At 49.5% G+C, this 15,470-nt stretch overlaps 2 protein-coding genes across 4 annotated transcripts; both read left to right on the top strand.

Annotated features, from left to right (window-relative positions):
- Positions 1-588: 588 nt before the first annotated feature.
- Positions 589-4,831, top strand: LOC120702748 (receptor-like serine/threonine-protein kinase At3g01300). Of its 3 annotated transcripts, none has more exons than XM_039986672.1 (7): positions 589-877; positions 2,217-2,530; positions 2,602-2,737; positions 3,198-3,331; positions 3,418-3,541; positions 4,099-4,449; positions 4,560-4,831. In XM_039986672.1, exons 1-7 carry the CDS (start codon positions 727-729, stop codon positions 4,574-4,576), a joined length of 1,227 nt encoding a protein of 408 aa, XP_039842606.1. In that variant the 5' UTR covers positions 589-726; the 3' UTR covers positions 4,577-4,831. The 3 variants fall into 3 exon arrangements, with proteins under 3 accessions (XP_039842606.1, XP_039842605.1, XP_039842604.1); XM_039986671.1 differs by having other exon boundaries at positions 590-877; positions 2,214-2,530; XM_039986670.1 differs by having other exon boundaries at positions 590-877; positions 2,211-2,530.
- A 1,294-nt stretch (positions 4,832-6,125) lies between these two features.
- Positions 6,126-7,574, top strand: LOC120702749 (36.4 kDa proline-rich protein-like). Its single transcript, XM_039986673.1, has one exon. The coding sequence runs from the start codon at positions 6,280-6,282 to the stop codon at positions 7,237-7,239; it is 960 nt and encodes a 319-aa protein (XP_039842607.1). The 5' UTR covers positions 6,126-6,279; the 3' UTR covers positions 7,240-7,574.
- The last annotated feature ends 7,896 nt before the right edge of the window (positions 7,575-15,470 follow it).

Here is a 15,470-nt window from a genome sequence, read left to right as displayed (position 1 = left end):
TGCTACTAGTAAAAAAAACACCCACCTGCCGCGGCTTGATGATCCTCTACCACCGCCCCCGCCCACCATTCCGTTCCCACCGCCCGCTCGGCTCCTCCACGCCGGAGAAACCGAATCGAATCACCCCGGCGAGCCGGGCGGTAAAATCCGGCCGCCTCGTCTCACTCTCACCGGCGCTTATCTGCTGACGCTGCTGACGCGCGGGCAAGCCAGCCAAGCCAGTGCGCGGCAGGCAAGGCCGCGCCGCAGCCGCAGCCGCCGCAAAAGGCCGCGCCGAAAAGCCCCTTTCCCCTCGGCCGCATCCCCCGCATCATGACGACGGCGACGCCGACCCGTCGCTGCGGCACCCACGCCAGCGCCAGCGCCAGCGCCAGCGCCAGTGCTCGCGCTGGCGGGCGGCCCACCGCCGCCGCCACCACCACTGACCCGGCCACACTCCACTCCCCCGCTTGCTTCTCCGACTTGTGCACCCCCACCGCGCGCCACCTTTCGCTTTCGCTTTCCCTTTTGCGCCCCCCGCGCATCGCACTTATCTGCTGCTTGCCCCCGGCAAGGCTCCGACGGGGGATTTGGACGGGACGGGGGAGTGGGAGGGAGGGCGAGAAAAGCAGCGCACGCAAGAGAGAGAGAGCGAGGGAGAGAGAGCCGGACCGGGCCGTCAGCCGCGAGCTGGCCGTGCGGATGGGCGTGCAGAGGGCGCTGTAGGCCGTTGACCGCAGTAGGGAGATGAGTCCCCGGAAGCAGCAGGGCGGGTGCGGGTGCTGGGCCGCCGTCGCGCGGGGCCTCCGCGGGGCGTGCTTCCGGCCGGCGGCCGCGGCGGCGGGAGCGGACGGCGACGGCTCCGGCGCGGCCAAGGCAAGCCACGTCCACGACGCAGGTGGGCGGTGGATTCTTTGTCTTGTTCTTTCCTCTTTCTTTTTCTCCCAAATTCTGTCTTGGTTGGTGGATGGTGATCGTTTGTTTGTTTGGCTCTGCGTAGTATTTGTTCCTGCTTGCTTGTTCGTTTGTGCCTTTGTGGCAAAGACTTGGTTTGGCGATTAGCGTGATGTTGTGATGTGCGATTGATGCCTTGATCATCCATGGAAAAAAGGGGGGAAGTACTTCTTTCTTCTGTTGGGGCTCTGTCCCCGCCATTCTTGCTCGTGTTCCTTGGGGTTTATCATGGATTTCATTTGATCGGATGATTTTGCTTAGTACTCCTTCATAGCTAAAGAGAGCACTGATTAGATTGGCATGGAGGGTTTAGAGGGTAAATTAAGGTTAAAGCTTCAGCCTTTGAATTGAAACTCAAAACTAAACATATGTAGTATGCTATTTGCATAGTTTGCACAAGGATCGTGTTCTCAATCCTTACTCAAAATGTGGATGTAATCGTCTAAAATCTCTAATGGCCAACCAACCTGTCTTCGACCTTGCGTGTTTCTTCTTAGCTATTGATAATCGAGGATGCAAGCCATTCATGGTGATCAGTTGCTGATTAGAACAGACTAATAAAGCATAAGGTGACGTATTCTACCTTGCCTGTTTCTCCTTAGCTAGATTAGTTGCCACGAATTTCATAAACAACTTACGCATTGAGCATGAAATATTATGAGCTCGAGCACAATTATTTGAATGTTGTACGCTGGTCAACAAGAGGTCAAAAGAGTGTTATACGACTGCTATGAAAAATTCCCTTCCTGTCTGTCAATACTCTGTTCTCCTTACGTTTCAAACCAAGTAGCATTATGCAATTGAATGATTCATGGTCGCACATTTCAATTGTCAAGTGAGACTTTCTGACCATAAGGAAACAATTGAAGCTGATTTGGTCAAAGCATCAACAGAAGTCTTTGATTCATTGGTTCCAGGAGCCAATTACATGTGATTGTGTTGCTTGCTGCTGTTATGTACTTATGTTATCATATTGCCTGAAAGTGACATTTCCACAAATGATTAACCTGGATAACATAACAAAGCATAGACATGATACTTCAAGTCAACTGGATAAGTTTTGTCCTGTATTAAAAGCTGAGGATGACTATGCCAAGTACATGGTAGTACTTTGGATCAATGCCTATCAACTTATCTAACCATTTTGGATATGTGGGGGAGCCTGAGAGCGAATAGTTGTTGGCCTTGGTAAATGTGTCCCATCTTATATTAGTACCTATTGGGTAAAATTTCATTTCTCTGTGTGATGTGCTGTTACAATTTTGTTTTCTCTGTAGCAGCAGAGATGAGATATCTGAATGCAAGCAATCGGGAGCTTGGTGATCATTTTCAGACAAACCATGATGGTGAAAATGGTGTTGATGCATCAATTGAAAAGAAAACACCCCCCAAGCTACTTCAGTTTACCTTTCAGGAGTTGAAATCTGCCACCCTTAACTTCAGGCCAGACAGTATTCTTGGGGAGGGTGGGTTCGGTTACGTCTTCAAGGGATGGATTGAACCAAACAGCACTGCTCCTGCAAAACCTGGCACAGGTGTTACTGTGGCAGTTAAAAGTTTGAAGCCAGATGCTCTTCAAGGTCATAGAGAATGGGTGGTAGGTATTGTATGGCATCTGAAATGTATTTATTAGTTGTAGCTATGGCTTTTAAGAAGTCACGTTTTCAGGCAGAAGTTGACTTTCTGGGACAGTTGCATCATAAACACCTTGTCAAGCTGATAGGATATTGTATTGAGGATGATCAAAGGTTACTTGTATATGAATTCATGGCACGAGGAAGTCTTGAAAATCATCTATTCAGAAGTAAGCAATCACCTAACATGATTAATAAGTTGAGTAGACTTGTTACTACATTCGTTTCCTGGTTTGCTTCCCTGATAAGTCCTTTGCATTTTTCTGAGCAATCTTGGATTTTTTTTGTTCTCCGCGGCATCAGAAATAATTAAATTCTAACTTGACACGACTATGGGTATTCATGTTACTGTGTGTGGCACAATACCTTGTGATCACCGGTGTATACATGCAATTTAGCCTGCTTGATATTATGTTTTACTTGGACATTTGATATTATGCCTATTCATATCTTCTTAATTAATAGACTTAGGACATCCCCTTATTTGGAAAAAAAATATGCTTTACCTGCTTTTTCATAAAGATGATATTACTATCTATGCCTAAATCTTGTTGACTTTCCTGATTGATGCTATTGTTTCTGTCTTCTCCCTTTTATGAAGCTGTCATCTTACTTTGTTTAATCTTGAAGGGTCTCTTCCCCTACCTTGGCCCAACCGAATGAAGATTGCTCTGGGTGCTGCAAAAGGCCTAGCCTTCCTCCATGGAGGTCCCAAACCAGTTATTTACAGGGATTTTAAGACATCGAATGTTCTTCTTGATGCGGTACTGTATCTATTAAATATGTTCCATATCATACAGTGCTTATATAATTCTGCTGCATTGTTAACTGTGGTGATTTTGCTCTACAGGAGTACAATGCGAAATTGTCTGATTTCGGTTTAGCAAAAGCTGGTCCTCAGGGTGATAAAACTCATGTCTCTACTCGAGTTGTTGGCACCTATGGTTATGCTGCACCAGAGTATGTAATGACAGGTAGAACTTTTAGCTTCAGTAGCTACTCGTAGCAAAAATTCTGTAGCTTGCTGTTACCTGCTGCATGTTGGTACTTTACACTGTTTCTCTGAGCTTGTATATGTTCTTGTTTTCTCGCCAAATTGAATGCTAAAATCACCCTTTTCTCTCTCTAAAGACTTAGAACTAGGTCATTCTGTGTTTTTTATTTTTTTCCACCAACTATGGTTCAAACTTTCTTCTTCTTTTTAGGTTTTTATGTTATACTGTTTTCTTGATATTGTGAGGGGCCTAGACATAAATAACGAATATTCTTGGTGATAGAACTAATGTTACATATGATTGCTTGTGTACTATTATTTATCTTGCCAAATTTGTTTCACTAACCATAATCGCAGGAATTAGAAATAATTTTTTGCTATTGCATGTGACCGTAACCTTTGTATCACAGTGTTTTCTCCATGGGAATGTATCCTTACCTGAAAGCTCAAAAATAACAACAGCTGTCAGTTTATGATTCTTTCTTTAAGCAGTTAATATGTCAAGTTTTGTTACTCATGCCATGCATTGCTGTTCAGGGCACTTGACATCTAAGAGTGATGTCTATAGCTTCGGGGTTGTGCTACTTGAGATGCTAACAGGCAGAAGATCCATGGACAAGAAGCGGCCTACAGGGGAGCAGAACCTGGTGGCATGGGCAAGGCCTTACCTAAATGATCGGCGAAGGCTCTATCAGCTCGTAGATCCTCGCTTGGGCCTGAACTACTCTGTGAAAGGGGTGCAGAAAGTTGCTCAGATCTGTCATTACTGCCTTAGCCGTGATAGCAAGTCCCGTCCATCGATGGATGAAGTTATCAAGCAACTCACACCATTACAAGATCTAAATGACATGGCATCAGCATCGTTGAGGCCTCCATCAACTCAGCGCGGTGAGTAGCACATGAACGTAGAGCTCATTACCAGTTTATCAGAGTGTAATTCTGGAAGCATCATCCAAGATGAATAATGAAGCTCACTGTGATTCACTTTTTAATTACAGGAAAGGTGCGTCGATAGCAGTCGGTTCTGTTGTAACAGAAGAGCAGATTGCTGATTGTTCCGGTTGCTGGACGCTTGTTTGGTTTATTTGTATAGCAAAATTAGCTTTGATGTTAACTGCCGATACCTGGAGGTGTGACATGCACCCCCCAGATGTCTCGCTCGGGTCAACCACTGTGGCTGACTGCCAAAGCGAGATAACAATGTATCTGATTGCATCATGTAATAATAATTATAGTAATAATCATGGGTAGAATGATTGGTGTGCAGCCAGCTGAGTGATCTTGATGGGAGTTGTATCAGCTGCAATGGGAGTGCCGTTGATGTGTGAAAGTAAAATTCTATTGCTGATGAAAGTAACAAAGTATACGTCTCCTAACTCTAGGGCCTATATAAGTACAAGGGCATTACATCAGCTAACACTGTGTTTGGTGTTTGGCTGAGGGTGAGTAGCATAGGCTGTGCAGGTGTCCACATTTTTTGGGGCAAAGGTACAGGTGTTTCAGATTAATCTGATCCATTATCACTTGCGCATTGTGATTATACATTGGCATGGCAAGTTAATGTTCGTCTGTTTATACTCCACCAGGAATTCCCAAAGAAATTCAGGGCCGGAATAGTTGAGGCGCCCAGCTCCTGAATGAAGGTCCGGTTGGGCATACAGCATCAGTGTTCACCTCTGAATCAAAGATTCTCCGTTGGGTGTACAGCATCGGAGTTCTGAATCCAGTGTGTTAAACTAAACCAAGCCAAACCCTAGCTGAACCTGCAACTATTCTCTCGAGGAAAAAAATCAAGCAGAGATCTTATCCCCCAGCTGTCACGCATGAACAGTCTTTGAAACCTGTGACCCCTACATTGCTGAATTCGTCCAGGCATCATTTCATATCCACCCAGCGTTTAGCCAGGACCAGGACGATCAAGCAGTTCAGCCCGCTCACGAGGGCGCGCCACGCACCCGTCGCTCGCCGTTGTCCGCGCACGGGCGCACATGGAAGCAGAGAGCCAGACACCGCAGCAGCTCTCCTGACTCCCGAGACGGCCATGAGGCGATCACAGGGGTGCGCGCGTGACCCTGGCCGACGACCCCGCGCCGCACGGCGAGAAGAGCCCGGCGCGGCCAGCGCCGGAAGGCTCCAAACCAGGCGGCGGGTCACGGGCGCGCGCCGTGTCCGCAGAGGACAACCACGTCAGTCTCCGCAATGCCCCTGGCCGCCGCCCGCGAAGCCTCGAGCTCACCCGGCGCGTCGGCCCCCGCGCCATCGCCTCGCCGTGTTCCGGGCGAGCGAGCACGCACGCCCGGCTAGCTGCTGCTGCTGCTGGAAGCAGGAAGCGGACGCCCCCGTGAGCCCCCGGCCGTTGGCAGCTTGCGCGCGCGTCCTCGGCTCCTCGCCGCGTGCCGGCCACCTGCGCATGGATCCGTCGCGCACGCGATTTATCCGGCAGTGGATGTGGGATTGCGGAGACGCGACCGTGGTTAGCGTTGACAAATCGCGGTTGCAGGCTGGCTCATGCCTTGACGATTCGACACGTGGTGTTAACCTGTGAGATTGCCATCGTGCAACAGAGCGACCTCAGTGTCAGTGTGCAAGTGTGCTCCACTTCACTTGATCGCCCGCCCAGCCGTGACACGCTCCTCTATTAAAGGGGACGCGAGCAGTGTGCACGTCCCGTCACGGGCATCGCCCATCGCTGTGCTGAGCTTGCATTGAGCCGGCGCAATGGCCACCACCTCCGCTGCCTCCGTTCTCGTCCTTCTGATGATGTTCGCCGCGGTCGTCCTGCCCGGGACGCTGGCGTCGAGCAACTGCCCCCCGCCGGCGCCTGGCGGCGGTGGCGGGCACGGCCCCCGGCGCCCGTGGTACCCGGCGCCCGGCAGTGGCGGCGGCTCCGGCTCAAGGCCTTACCCCGGCTCCGGCTCCGGCGGCGGCCACGGCAAGCCACCCCACCACGGCAAGCCGCCAAAGCACCACGGCAAGCCTCCCTCCAGCTGCCCGCCCTGCAACCCGCCGTACACTCCTCCGACGCCTCGGCCGTCGCCGCCTTACGTGCCGCCGTACACCCCGCCAACGCCGCGGCCGTCTCCGCCCTACGTGCCGCCGTACACCCCTCCGACGCCGCGTCCGTCTCCGCCGTACGTGCCGCCGACGCCGCCCTACGTCCCGCCGTACGTGCCGCCGTCGCCGCCGTACGTGCCGCCGACGCCGCCGTACGTGCCGCCGTACGTGCCGCCGTCGCCACCGTACGTGCCGCCGTCGCCGCCGTACGTGCCGCCGTCGCCGCCGTACGTGCCGCCGACGCCGCCCTACGTCCCGCCGTACGTGCCGCCGTCGCCGCCCTACGTCCCGCCGTACGTGCCGCCATCGCCGCCGTACGTGCCTCCGACGCCGACGCCGACGCCGCCGGCGGGGCGAACGTGCCCGATCGACGCGCTGAAGTTGAACGCGTGCGTGGACGTGCTGAGCGGGCTGATCCACCTGGTGATCGGGCGGGAGGCCAAGTCCAAGTGCTGCCCGCTGGTGCAGGGGGTCGCGGACCTGGACGCGGCGCTCTGCCTCTGCACCACCATCCGCGCGCGCCTGCTCAACATCAACATCTACCTCCCCGTCGCGCTCGAGCTGCTCATCACCTGCGGCAAGCACGCGCCGCCGGGGTTCAAGTGCCCGCCGCTCTACGACTGATCGATGAGCTGCCTGTAGGGAGATCACCTACATCGCGCCATGCATGGCGGTGCTTCCTACGGGCATGTGATGATGGGCACTACTGAGGATGGGATCATGCGCAAGCTAGCAGCATGTCTACAACTTGTGTCGTCGTGATTTCTTTTGGTGTTCTTGAGTAGTATGTTCTTTCATTCCCGTCAGGACTCAGGACTGGGAATCGAAAACTTTTCGATCTCCGAAGTGTGTAGCTTAAATCAGTCGATGCGTGAATCATGTCGCTCTTGTCTTCTGGCGAGACACGCAGCGGCAAGTATTGGGTTGATTTCCGTAGCTATATCATTGTGCTCGACCCTGCTCCTGCTAATAGCTTCACTACCGTTGGTCGATATGCATGTCTGACACACGAAATTAAGCTATAGCTGCAAGCGTGATTGGTCACACCGGTATATTAATTATGTTGGCAACCTAAAGACTTACCTCCCTTTGTGACGAATTTAGCTTTTACAATGACGACGTCACTGAAAAATTATGATTTTTTTAAAGTAAAAATTATGATTTTCACTACTGCTCGGTTGGGGACCCCTTCACTCGGCCCGAGGAGGGGAGGGTGCTTCTACCGTACTCCTTCGGTTCGAAGATGCCAGTGGTAAAGGATCTTACAATTTGATCAAGATAATTTTACAATTTAGTCTAGATAATCTAAGAGTTCGTCACTGTCGTTCCATCAGACTACTGGTAGATTGAACCTTTTTATGCACGTTCTTTATTTTGGCTGCATTCAATCAGCTTGTCAGCCGATTCTTTACGGAACCATTGAGAAATCAGCCGATGCATTCCTAAAGACGCTAATATTTGCTTATTCTTATCGATTGCTGATCAAATTGACTGGCATGCTATAAATCTCAAAGATTTGGAATATGCCCCGGAGCTAAGCAGATCTACTAGCTAGGAATTCTGCATGTCTTGAGTACGCATGGATTGTCAGGCCGATTTTTTGCGTCAACGAATTTGAACCTTTCAATCTGCTATTTTCAACGTTCCGATGATACTATTTGAATATTTTGTATACAATTTACTGAACTTGTTTTTCTAAAATGTTGAAGCAGTTTGCATGAAATGTTAAATGGGCTTTAATGTTGGATGCTAATTTACCTTCCAGGTTCACGGAGCTCGCAAGGCCCAAGCTTGCTCGAGCCAGGCCGGTGGGGCTTTGGGAAGCAACTAGACCAGTGTAACGCCGCGCGAAAATAGCCCTCCATCTATTCGGTTTGGGGGCGAAGTCTCTTGGTTACATGAGCTTAGTAGCATCTGAGGTTCTAGGTTCGACTCCCCGTGGGACCGAATTTTCTAGGATCTAACTCACTTTAGCAAGTTTCAATAACTCATGGCTCGCTAATGACTAGAGCTCCTTTTCAGGTCCAAAAGTTTTAGTAAGATTTTAACAAGACATGTTTGAATCCAAAGTTACTAAACTTTAGCAACTAAAATTTAGCAAAGATCTGTTTGCATCCAAAGTTGCTAAATTTTAGCAAGCTACAATTTAGTATGATCAACTGAAACTCGCAACTAAAAGCATCTCCAAGAGGAAAACAGGTCGGCATCGCTATCTGTCATGCTATATCAGAAAAAATCGCTATCCAACATCGTCGCCATCCAGCTCTGGATATATCGCTCCCCTCCCTCGACATCTATGTCGGGCCGCCCTCTCCCGCGCCCTCCCTCCCTGTCCCTCGCGCTCCCTCCCTCCCGCCAGGGACGTGGCCAGCCTTCTCGACAAGCTCCGTGGAGGAGAATCGGCGGCACGGAAGGTCCAATCAGTTGCGGGAAGGTCGAATCGGCCACGGGGCCCCTTCTCGGCGGCGGCAGAGCTCGGACCTGCAGGCAGGCGCCGGCCAAGGAGCGGCCAAGCGCCGGCTAGGCCGTGGCCGGGCAGGAGCGGACGCTGCGAACCAGAGGTGCCGCGGCCGGTGAGAGGAGGGGCGGCGCTGCGGACCGCGTGGAGACTGCAGCGTGACCGGACTCCGGAGCGCCGAGAGAGAGAGATGGTAGTGGAATCGAGGTCCTTCGGTCTTAATTCTGCCTTGATAATGTTATGTGATCATGCATCCTGCGAGATGGCAGTGGAATCGAGGTCCGTTTCCAGTATAGACGGGTTCGATTATGTTACCCACTACTCTTTCTCAGAATCCACCCGAAGTAACGTCCCCCAACGTACTATTGCTGAAAGGTAAGGTTGATCATGCTGATGAGGGGTGGCTAATTTCCCTAAAACTTTTTTGATCCCCACTAGTGATTTCCACTATGTTGGTTAATCAAGATTGTTTCCTGCATTCTGTCAAAACACTCCGAAATCCCTTCTCATATTCGGAACTGGTACAGTAAAAGCTCTTGGGGGCTCGCTCCTGCTGGTTGACTCGACCGGACGGGAGAGGTTGTTTAAGAATCGAGATAGGCATCGTTTTTTCGATTTTTACTGAATTGGTCGGAGCGTAGACGAGCCAGCAGAGCCCAGGAAAGAGGTCAGATCGTCATTTCTAGTTCTAGTATAGTATAGTATGATACATAAGATCGAGTCTCTTCAAAAAAAAAAAATCAGACAATGTTCGAGCGACCTGCTTAAAAATCGCAGAGTTCATCTTGGGATTCTTCTAGAAGGATGGTAAACTAGAAGTCAAAGCTACCTGCATCTTGAATTTAGGAGGGTTCGAAGGGAGTGGGGTCACCCGCCTTTGCGACTAAATTCGGCTAGAAAAGGCTCAACTATTGACTTAACCCCCCCCCCCCCCCCGGGCTTGTGCGGAGCCCTCTCTAGTAACCACAGATTTTCCAATGTGTAATCTTTTTAAGGTCCCATCCTTCAATATCATGATTGGGTCAACCAGGCCAGATCATAAGTGAAATAGTTTGATCGGGTCGACTAGGTTAGGCCCGATCATGAGAATCTCTTGTTTAAGCAATGACAGTCTCTATTAACATGCTTTTTCTAAGTAGTATCTTCTTTATACCGTGCCTACAAGGTGTCATTTATTTGATGGAATCGTCCGGCCAGAAACGGGGGGGAGCCGCAGGTGAGAGCAGTAGGGATGGCACCGGCACCTCCTCGCCGGCCTGCACCGCGCGCCCCTACCTCCGTCCCCACGCCGTGTCACGTCGGGGGAGGGGCGCGGGGAGGGCCGCTGGGCCAGGGTGGAGGGGAGCATAAGCAAGTGGGGAGGATGAGGAAGAAGAGGATGACACATGGGTCCCACACGTTAGTGGGTGTGGAGGGGATTTCAAGAGTTGAAAATGGAGAGTTTGTTGGAGTCAGCCTCTTCATATGAAGAGTAAACTGGTTAGAGAGTCAGATTGAGAATCAAATAGAGAGCCAAAAATAACTACTACTACTCTTTTGCAGATGCTCCAAACTTTTGATGGGTCATACTTTTACCTCGTCGCGCGGCTTCGGGACAGCCGGGCTCAGCTAGGTGGCTGACACACGTCCTACTTGACAATTTTCTACCCACTACGGACTTTTCAAATCCTCTGACCAATATGCAGCGATTGCGGCTCAAGGCGACGAGCACCATCCAGACAACAATTTTACAGCACATAAAACCAACCAGCCAACAAACCAAAATTTCCCCCCCAAAAAAAGGGGTAAGTTTGTTAATTCTCCGGTTGTTTGATTTGACGAGATGCCTGCGCTCGCCGTCGACGCCGCCACACCTGCGATGCACGCCTTCACATCCTGCGACGCGGCGCGCTTCCGGGCCGCCCTGCTCATGGTGGGGCCTGCCGCCGCCAAGCCCGAAGCCGCCGCATGCGCATGGTCTGCCGACCTCTCCGCCGCGACGCCGGGCAGTGGTGGGCCTGCGAGCAGCTGCTGCGGCTGAGGTGGCGCCGGCAAGGTAGAAGGCGTGAGAGGGAGGGAGGTTGAAGTTGACGGAGAAGATTGACATTGCGGGGTCCATGTGTAATAAGGGCAAAAATGGACATTTAAGCTGTTGTTAACTGTCGTTTTCCTAAAAAGCTAACAGCAGTGGTACGCAGAGAACAAATAATTTTGGAGTAGTGGCGTGTATGGTACTATAATTTTTCTAGTGGTATACGGAGAATTGAGAGTTTTAATTTATAATGACTCACAAGGAATTACCTCCAACTAATTCGCTTGCCTTGTTATCAAAAATGAAATGCGCTTGCCTACACTGTGATTATTAGCAAGTGGCACTTGGGAGCACTACGTGCTTAGTTACAGTGAAAAGTGTACTTCAGGACAGTGATAAAAGTATACTGATCGATGCACATATATTTGTGGAAGATCAAGGCTGCCAACACTGACCAACACGTTGGCTTGCACCAGGAGCGAGGCGTGCATCGATGTCGGAGAGCTAACGGCACGCGCGCGGAGCCAGGCTGCGGCATTTTGCATCGCGCGAGCCAGGCCGTTGCAGCTTCAGTCATATAGTCTAATCCCTATACAGCAAGAAGCGAACGCCCCTCTGATTGCTCCAGCGCCCGCGCGACACGTGGTGGTGTGGATTAGACACAGCTCGCCGCTGGGCCTAAATTTTAGCCCACCTCGCTCCTTGCTCGCCACTAGGCCGTGGCGCCAAAAACCCTCTACGCAACGCAACCCAACCACTCCCTTCCAAACTTTCCAACCCATAAATTTGACCCAAGGCCCATCATAGCTACCGGGCGCGGCAAAGCGCGCGACCCATCAGTCAACCAACCAATCACCCCCTTGGATGCATCATTGTTAACAGGGTCCGCTGATGCACATGCACATATTTATTACACACGCGATCGAAGCGTCGACTCTGCACTCTGCAGTTAGCCAGGGATCGATATCATTGATTGTCTCAAACGAGTTGATCGATCGAGTTGGTCCGAGTTGATCCACAGCGCAGAACCATGTAGTACTACAGTTAACTAATCTCTTGTGCGGGAATATGTCGGACTAATAATCATTGTTTGACCCTGACCGACGCTGATCCATGCATTTGAATCTTCTGCCTCGATCACTCTGCAACGCATGCATCATGTGCATCTATATACTACTATAATCATGCATGCATTTGTTTCTTCCATTGCATCTACCGCTTGCCAGCAAATTGCTTCCAGCTGCTTTGTCGCGTTACATTAAACCGATCTGGATGTATCATAAGAGTGTTATCAACATTAAATATCATATCATATCATCAAATTTGCTAATACGGTAAATAGCCATTTATTATGAGGGGAGTTTCATGGGATCAAAGAAGAGTTGTCAGGCCACTTCCGGTGGAAGTTTCATGAGAGTTTAATTCATACACGTTGAATAGGGTGCCATGTCATCATTGCAGATGATGTGGCACTAGACTAATGAGGAGAGAGATGGGTATGGCACTGGATTACTGTCTAAGCAGCTTAAAGCACAACATCGAATAAGTAGAGATCGTCTGTGCCCTCCGCTTTGATGAGCACTTCTTTACCTATCGGCTATTGCAGAGTCCACGCTTCCTCTTGGACCTCAACAGGCACTCACGGGGCGTACTGCCCGTTTTTCCCACAACGGTAGCATATTGGTCCCGGCCTATCTAGCTGGAGACGTTCGCCAGCCCAATGGACGCAGAAGATCCGCCATCGCTCCCATGCCCATATAGATGGCCAAATGGGCGGCACGGCACGGCACGACCCGGCCCAGGCACGCCTAGGCACGGCACGCCTGGGCACGAAAAGACTTTCGTGCCGTGCCGTGCCGCCCAGTGTGCTGGACTTGCCTAGGTACGGTACTAAACCCTTTCGGGCCGTGCCGTGCCATCCGTCGTGCTCGTGCCACCCAAGTGCACAGGCACGATGCTAAGCACTAAAATCTCAACATGGCTCATTCAACAGATCGATTCATCTTGAGTAACAAAAAATGAGAGAAATCAACAAAATATCAAGGATGAGCTGTTTTGTGCAATGGCTGCCTCATTAAAAACATATCTAGGTAAAAACTCATACCTCGTGAGAAAACCCTAGATAGGAAAAAAGAGTACAGCCCAGCTCATTAAGTTCAAGTTCCAGTGTTAAGTTAACCTCATAGTCATACAGTGCAAATAAACTATTCTATTATACAGCAGCTTGTGCTGGAGTTTCATCAAGGTACTGATCTTCATAAGCTGCCTCCAGGTCTCCATCCTCCACCATGTGCTGAGCTCTTTCATCTGCAGCCTCCCAGTCTTTGATGCATGTGAGCATTTCTACCATCTCTGGCTTCAACTGACGCCTCCTCTCCTCTATGATCCTGCCAGTTAGACTAAATGTAGATTCTGAAGAGATGGTAGAAACAGGCACAGTTAAAACATCCTTAGCTAAGATAGAAAGTACTGGATAAGACTGTTTGTGCTCATGCCACCAGGTCAAGATGTTGAAATCATCATCAAACTGGTTGACAGTGTCACTATCTAGGTAGGCAGTAAGTTCAGAAGAAATACCATATGCACCACTAGTGCTTGTTGCTTGCAGCAAAGCACTTGTAGATGTCCTTCTACTAAGAGGAACAGTAAAAGAGCCCCAGTACCAACACTACCAAGACCAGACCCAGGAGAAGTAGTAGAAGTAGAACCATCACCAAAGATCTTACCCCATTGAGCTTTTTTCTTACCAGTAGAAGGTTTATGTGTAGGCCTTGCCAATCTAATAGAACCAAATTTGCTTTCATACTTGCCAAACATGTCAGACAGAGTAGCTCTCACAGAGGTAAAATAAGCAGAATAGTCAGTACCAGTTAAACTAGAGAGCAGCCTGAGAGCATTGCTAAAATCTTTTATTTTAGCTCTAGGATCCATGATGAATGCAATGGAATGAAGCAGAGGTATGTCATTCCAGTACTTAAGGTATTTAGATTTCATAGGAATTACCACCTCTCTAAGCATTCTGTCATTTTTATAATTTTTAAGTTGTCCAGCAATTTCAATGAGATTATGCAATATAAGTGGAGTAGTGGGATAGTAAACACCAGATAAGACAACAATAGAATCATAAAATAGTTCAAGGAACTCTAGAATTTTTTCAGCAACATACAAATGTCCATCAGTTAAGAGATAAGGAGTACCTTCTGCTCTGGGGTACTGGGTTTGGATGAACACACCAAATGTTTGCTTGTGAGGAACAAGATGCTTAAGCATGAGATAGGTGGAGTTCCACCTCACATCCATGTCTAATTGAAATTTCCTAGGCCTCACACCCACAGCAATACAGTAGGACTTATAAGCAGCAATGCGCTGGTTAGAAGAGTTCACAAATGAAATAGCAGTCATAAATGCTTCCAAGTAAGGTTTAAGCCTTTTCAAGCCAGACTTAACAATCAAATTAATTATATGGCATGCACATCTCTGATGCAAGTATTCATCACCAATATAACATCTAATTAAAGGTGTCAGTGCTTCCATAGCAGAGGCATTAGCAGAAGCATTATCTAGAGTGATAGAGAACACCTTATTAGTCAAGCCAAAGTCTGAGATCACAGTGTACACACGTTCAGCAATGTTGTCACCACTGTGACTGACATCAATAAGGCTGAGACCCAACACTCTCTTCTCTAGTTGCTAATCAGAATTAACATAATGACAAACCACACTAAGATAATCTTCCTTAGCATTACCAGACCATATATCAGAGGTAAGACCAACAGAGCTAACAGAATTAGAGCTTAAGTACTTCACAAGATCATCACGGCGTTCACTAAAGTACTTGGCAATATCTCTAGTAGTGGTCTGCCTACTAACATGAGTAAATATAGGGTTATGAGCAATCTGAATGTACTCTTTAAACTCATTTGTTTCACCAAACCCTAGAGGCAGATCAAGCTTTGCAATCAAACGGCACAATTGAGTACGAGCCACATCAAGACTGTACTCCCAGGAAACCACACTACCGTCAGCATCAAAACTAAGGATTGACTGAGCACCAGACTTCTTTTTCTTACTACGGCAAGTTAGAAGATGCCGACTAAGATGGCCAGTGCCGCTACTGGAAAAGCCAGAAAGGAAGGATATGCAGTGAAGGCACTTGGATCCATACCTGACGGTCTTACCATTGATATGCTTGAAGAGCTTCTCGTACTCGTCCCACACCTTGGAGGTGCAGGGCCGTCCCCGCTTCTCGCCGGCGTGGCTGACAGAGTCCAGCGCGGCACCGTCAGCTGCGCCACCAGCTCCAGTATCAGCACCGGCACCTACACCAGCATTAGCACCCACACCGGCACCACCAACACCAACGGGAGGGGGAGGGGGCATGATTAC

Source organism: Panicum virgatum, chromosome 4K, assembly GCF_016808335.1.
Source record: "Panicum virgatum strain AP13 chromosome 4K, P.virgatum_v5, whole genome shotgun sequence".
NCBI classification, from domain to species: Eukaryota; Viridiplantae; Streptophyta; class Magnoliopsida; order Poales; family Poaceae; genus Panicum; species Panicum virgatum.
Note: the sequence above shows the minus strand (reverse complement) of the source record. Positions and strands in the feature narration are given on the sequence as shown.

Excerpts from the sequence above, each read along its gene's own strand:
- LOC120702748 (XM_039986670.1), top strand. The coding sequence starts at position 727 with ATGAGTCCCCGGAAGCAGCAGGGCGGGTGCGGGTGCTGGGCCGCCGTC. Across the intron at positions 2,531-2,601 it reads AAGGTCATAGAGAATGGGTG|GCAGAAGTTGACTTTCTGGG; the intron begins GTAGGTATTGTA and ends TCACGTTTTCAG. Across the intron at positions 3,332-3,417 it reads CGAATGTTCTTCTTGATGCG|GAGTACAATGCGAAATTGTC; the intron begins GTACTGTATCTA and ends TTTGCTCTACAG.
- LOC120702749 (XM_039986673.1), top strand. The coding sequence starts at position 6,280 with ATGGCCACCACCTCCGCTGCCTCCGTTCTCGTCCTTCTGATGATGTTC.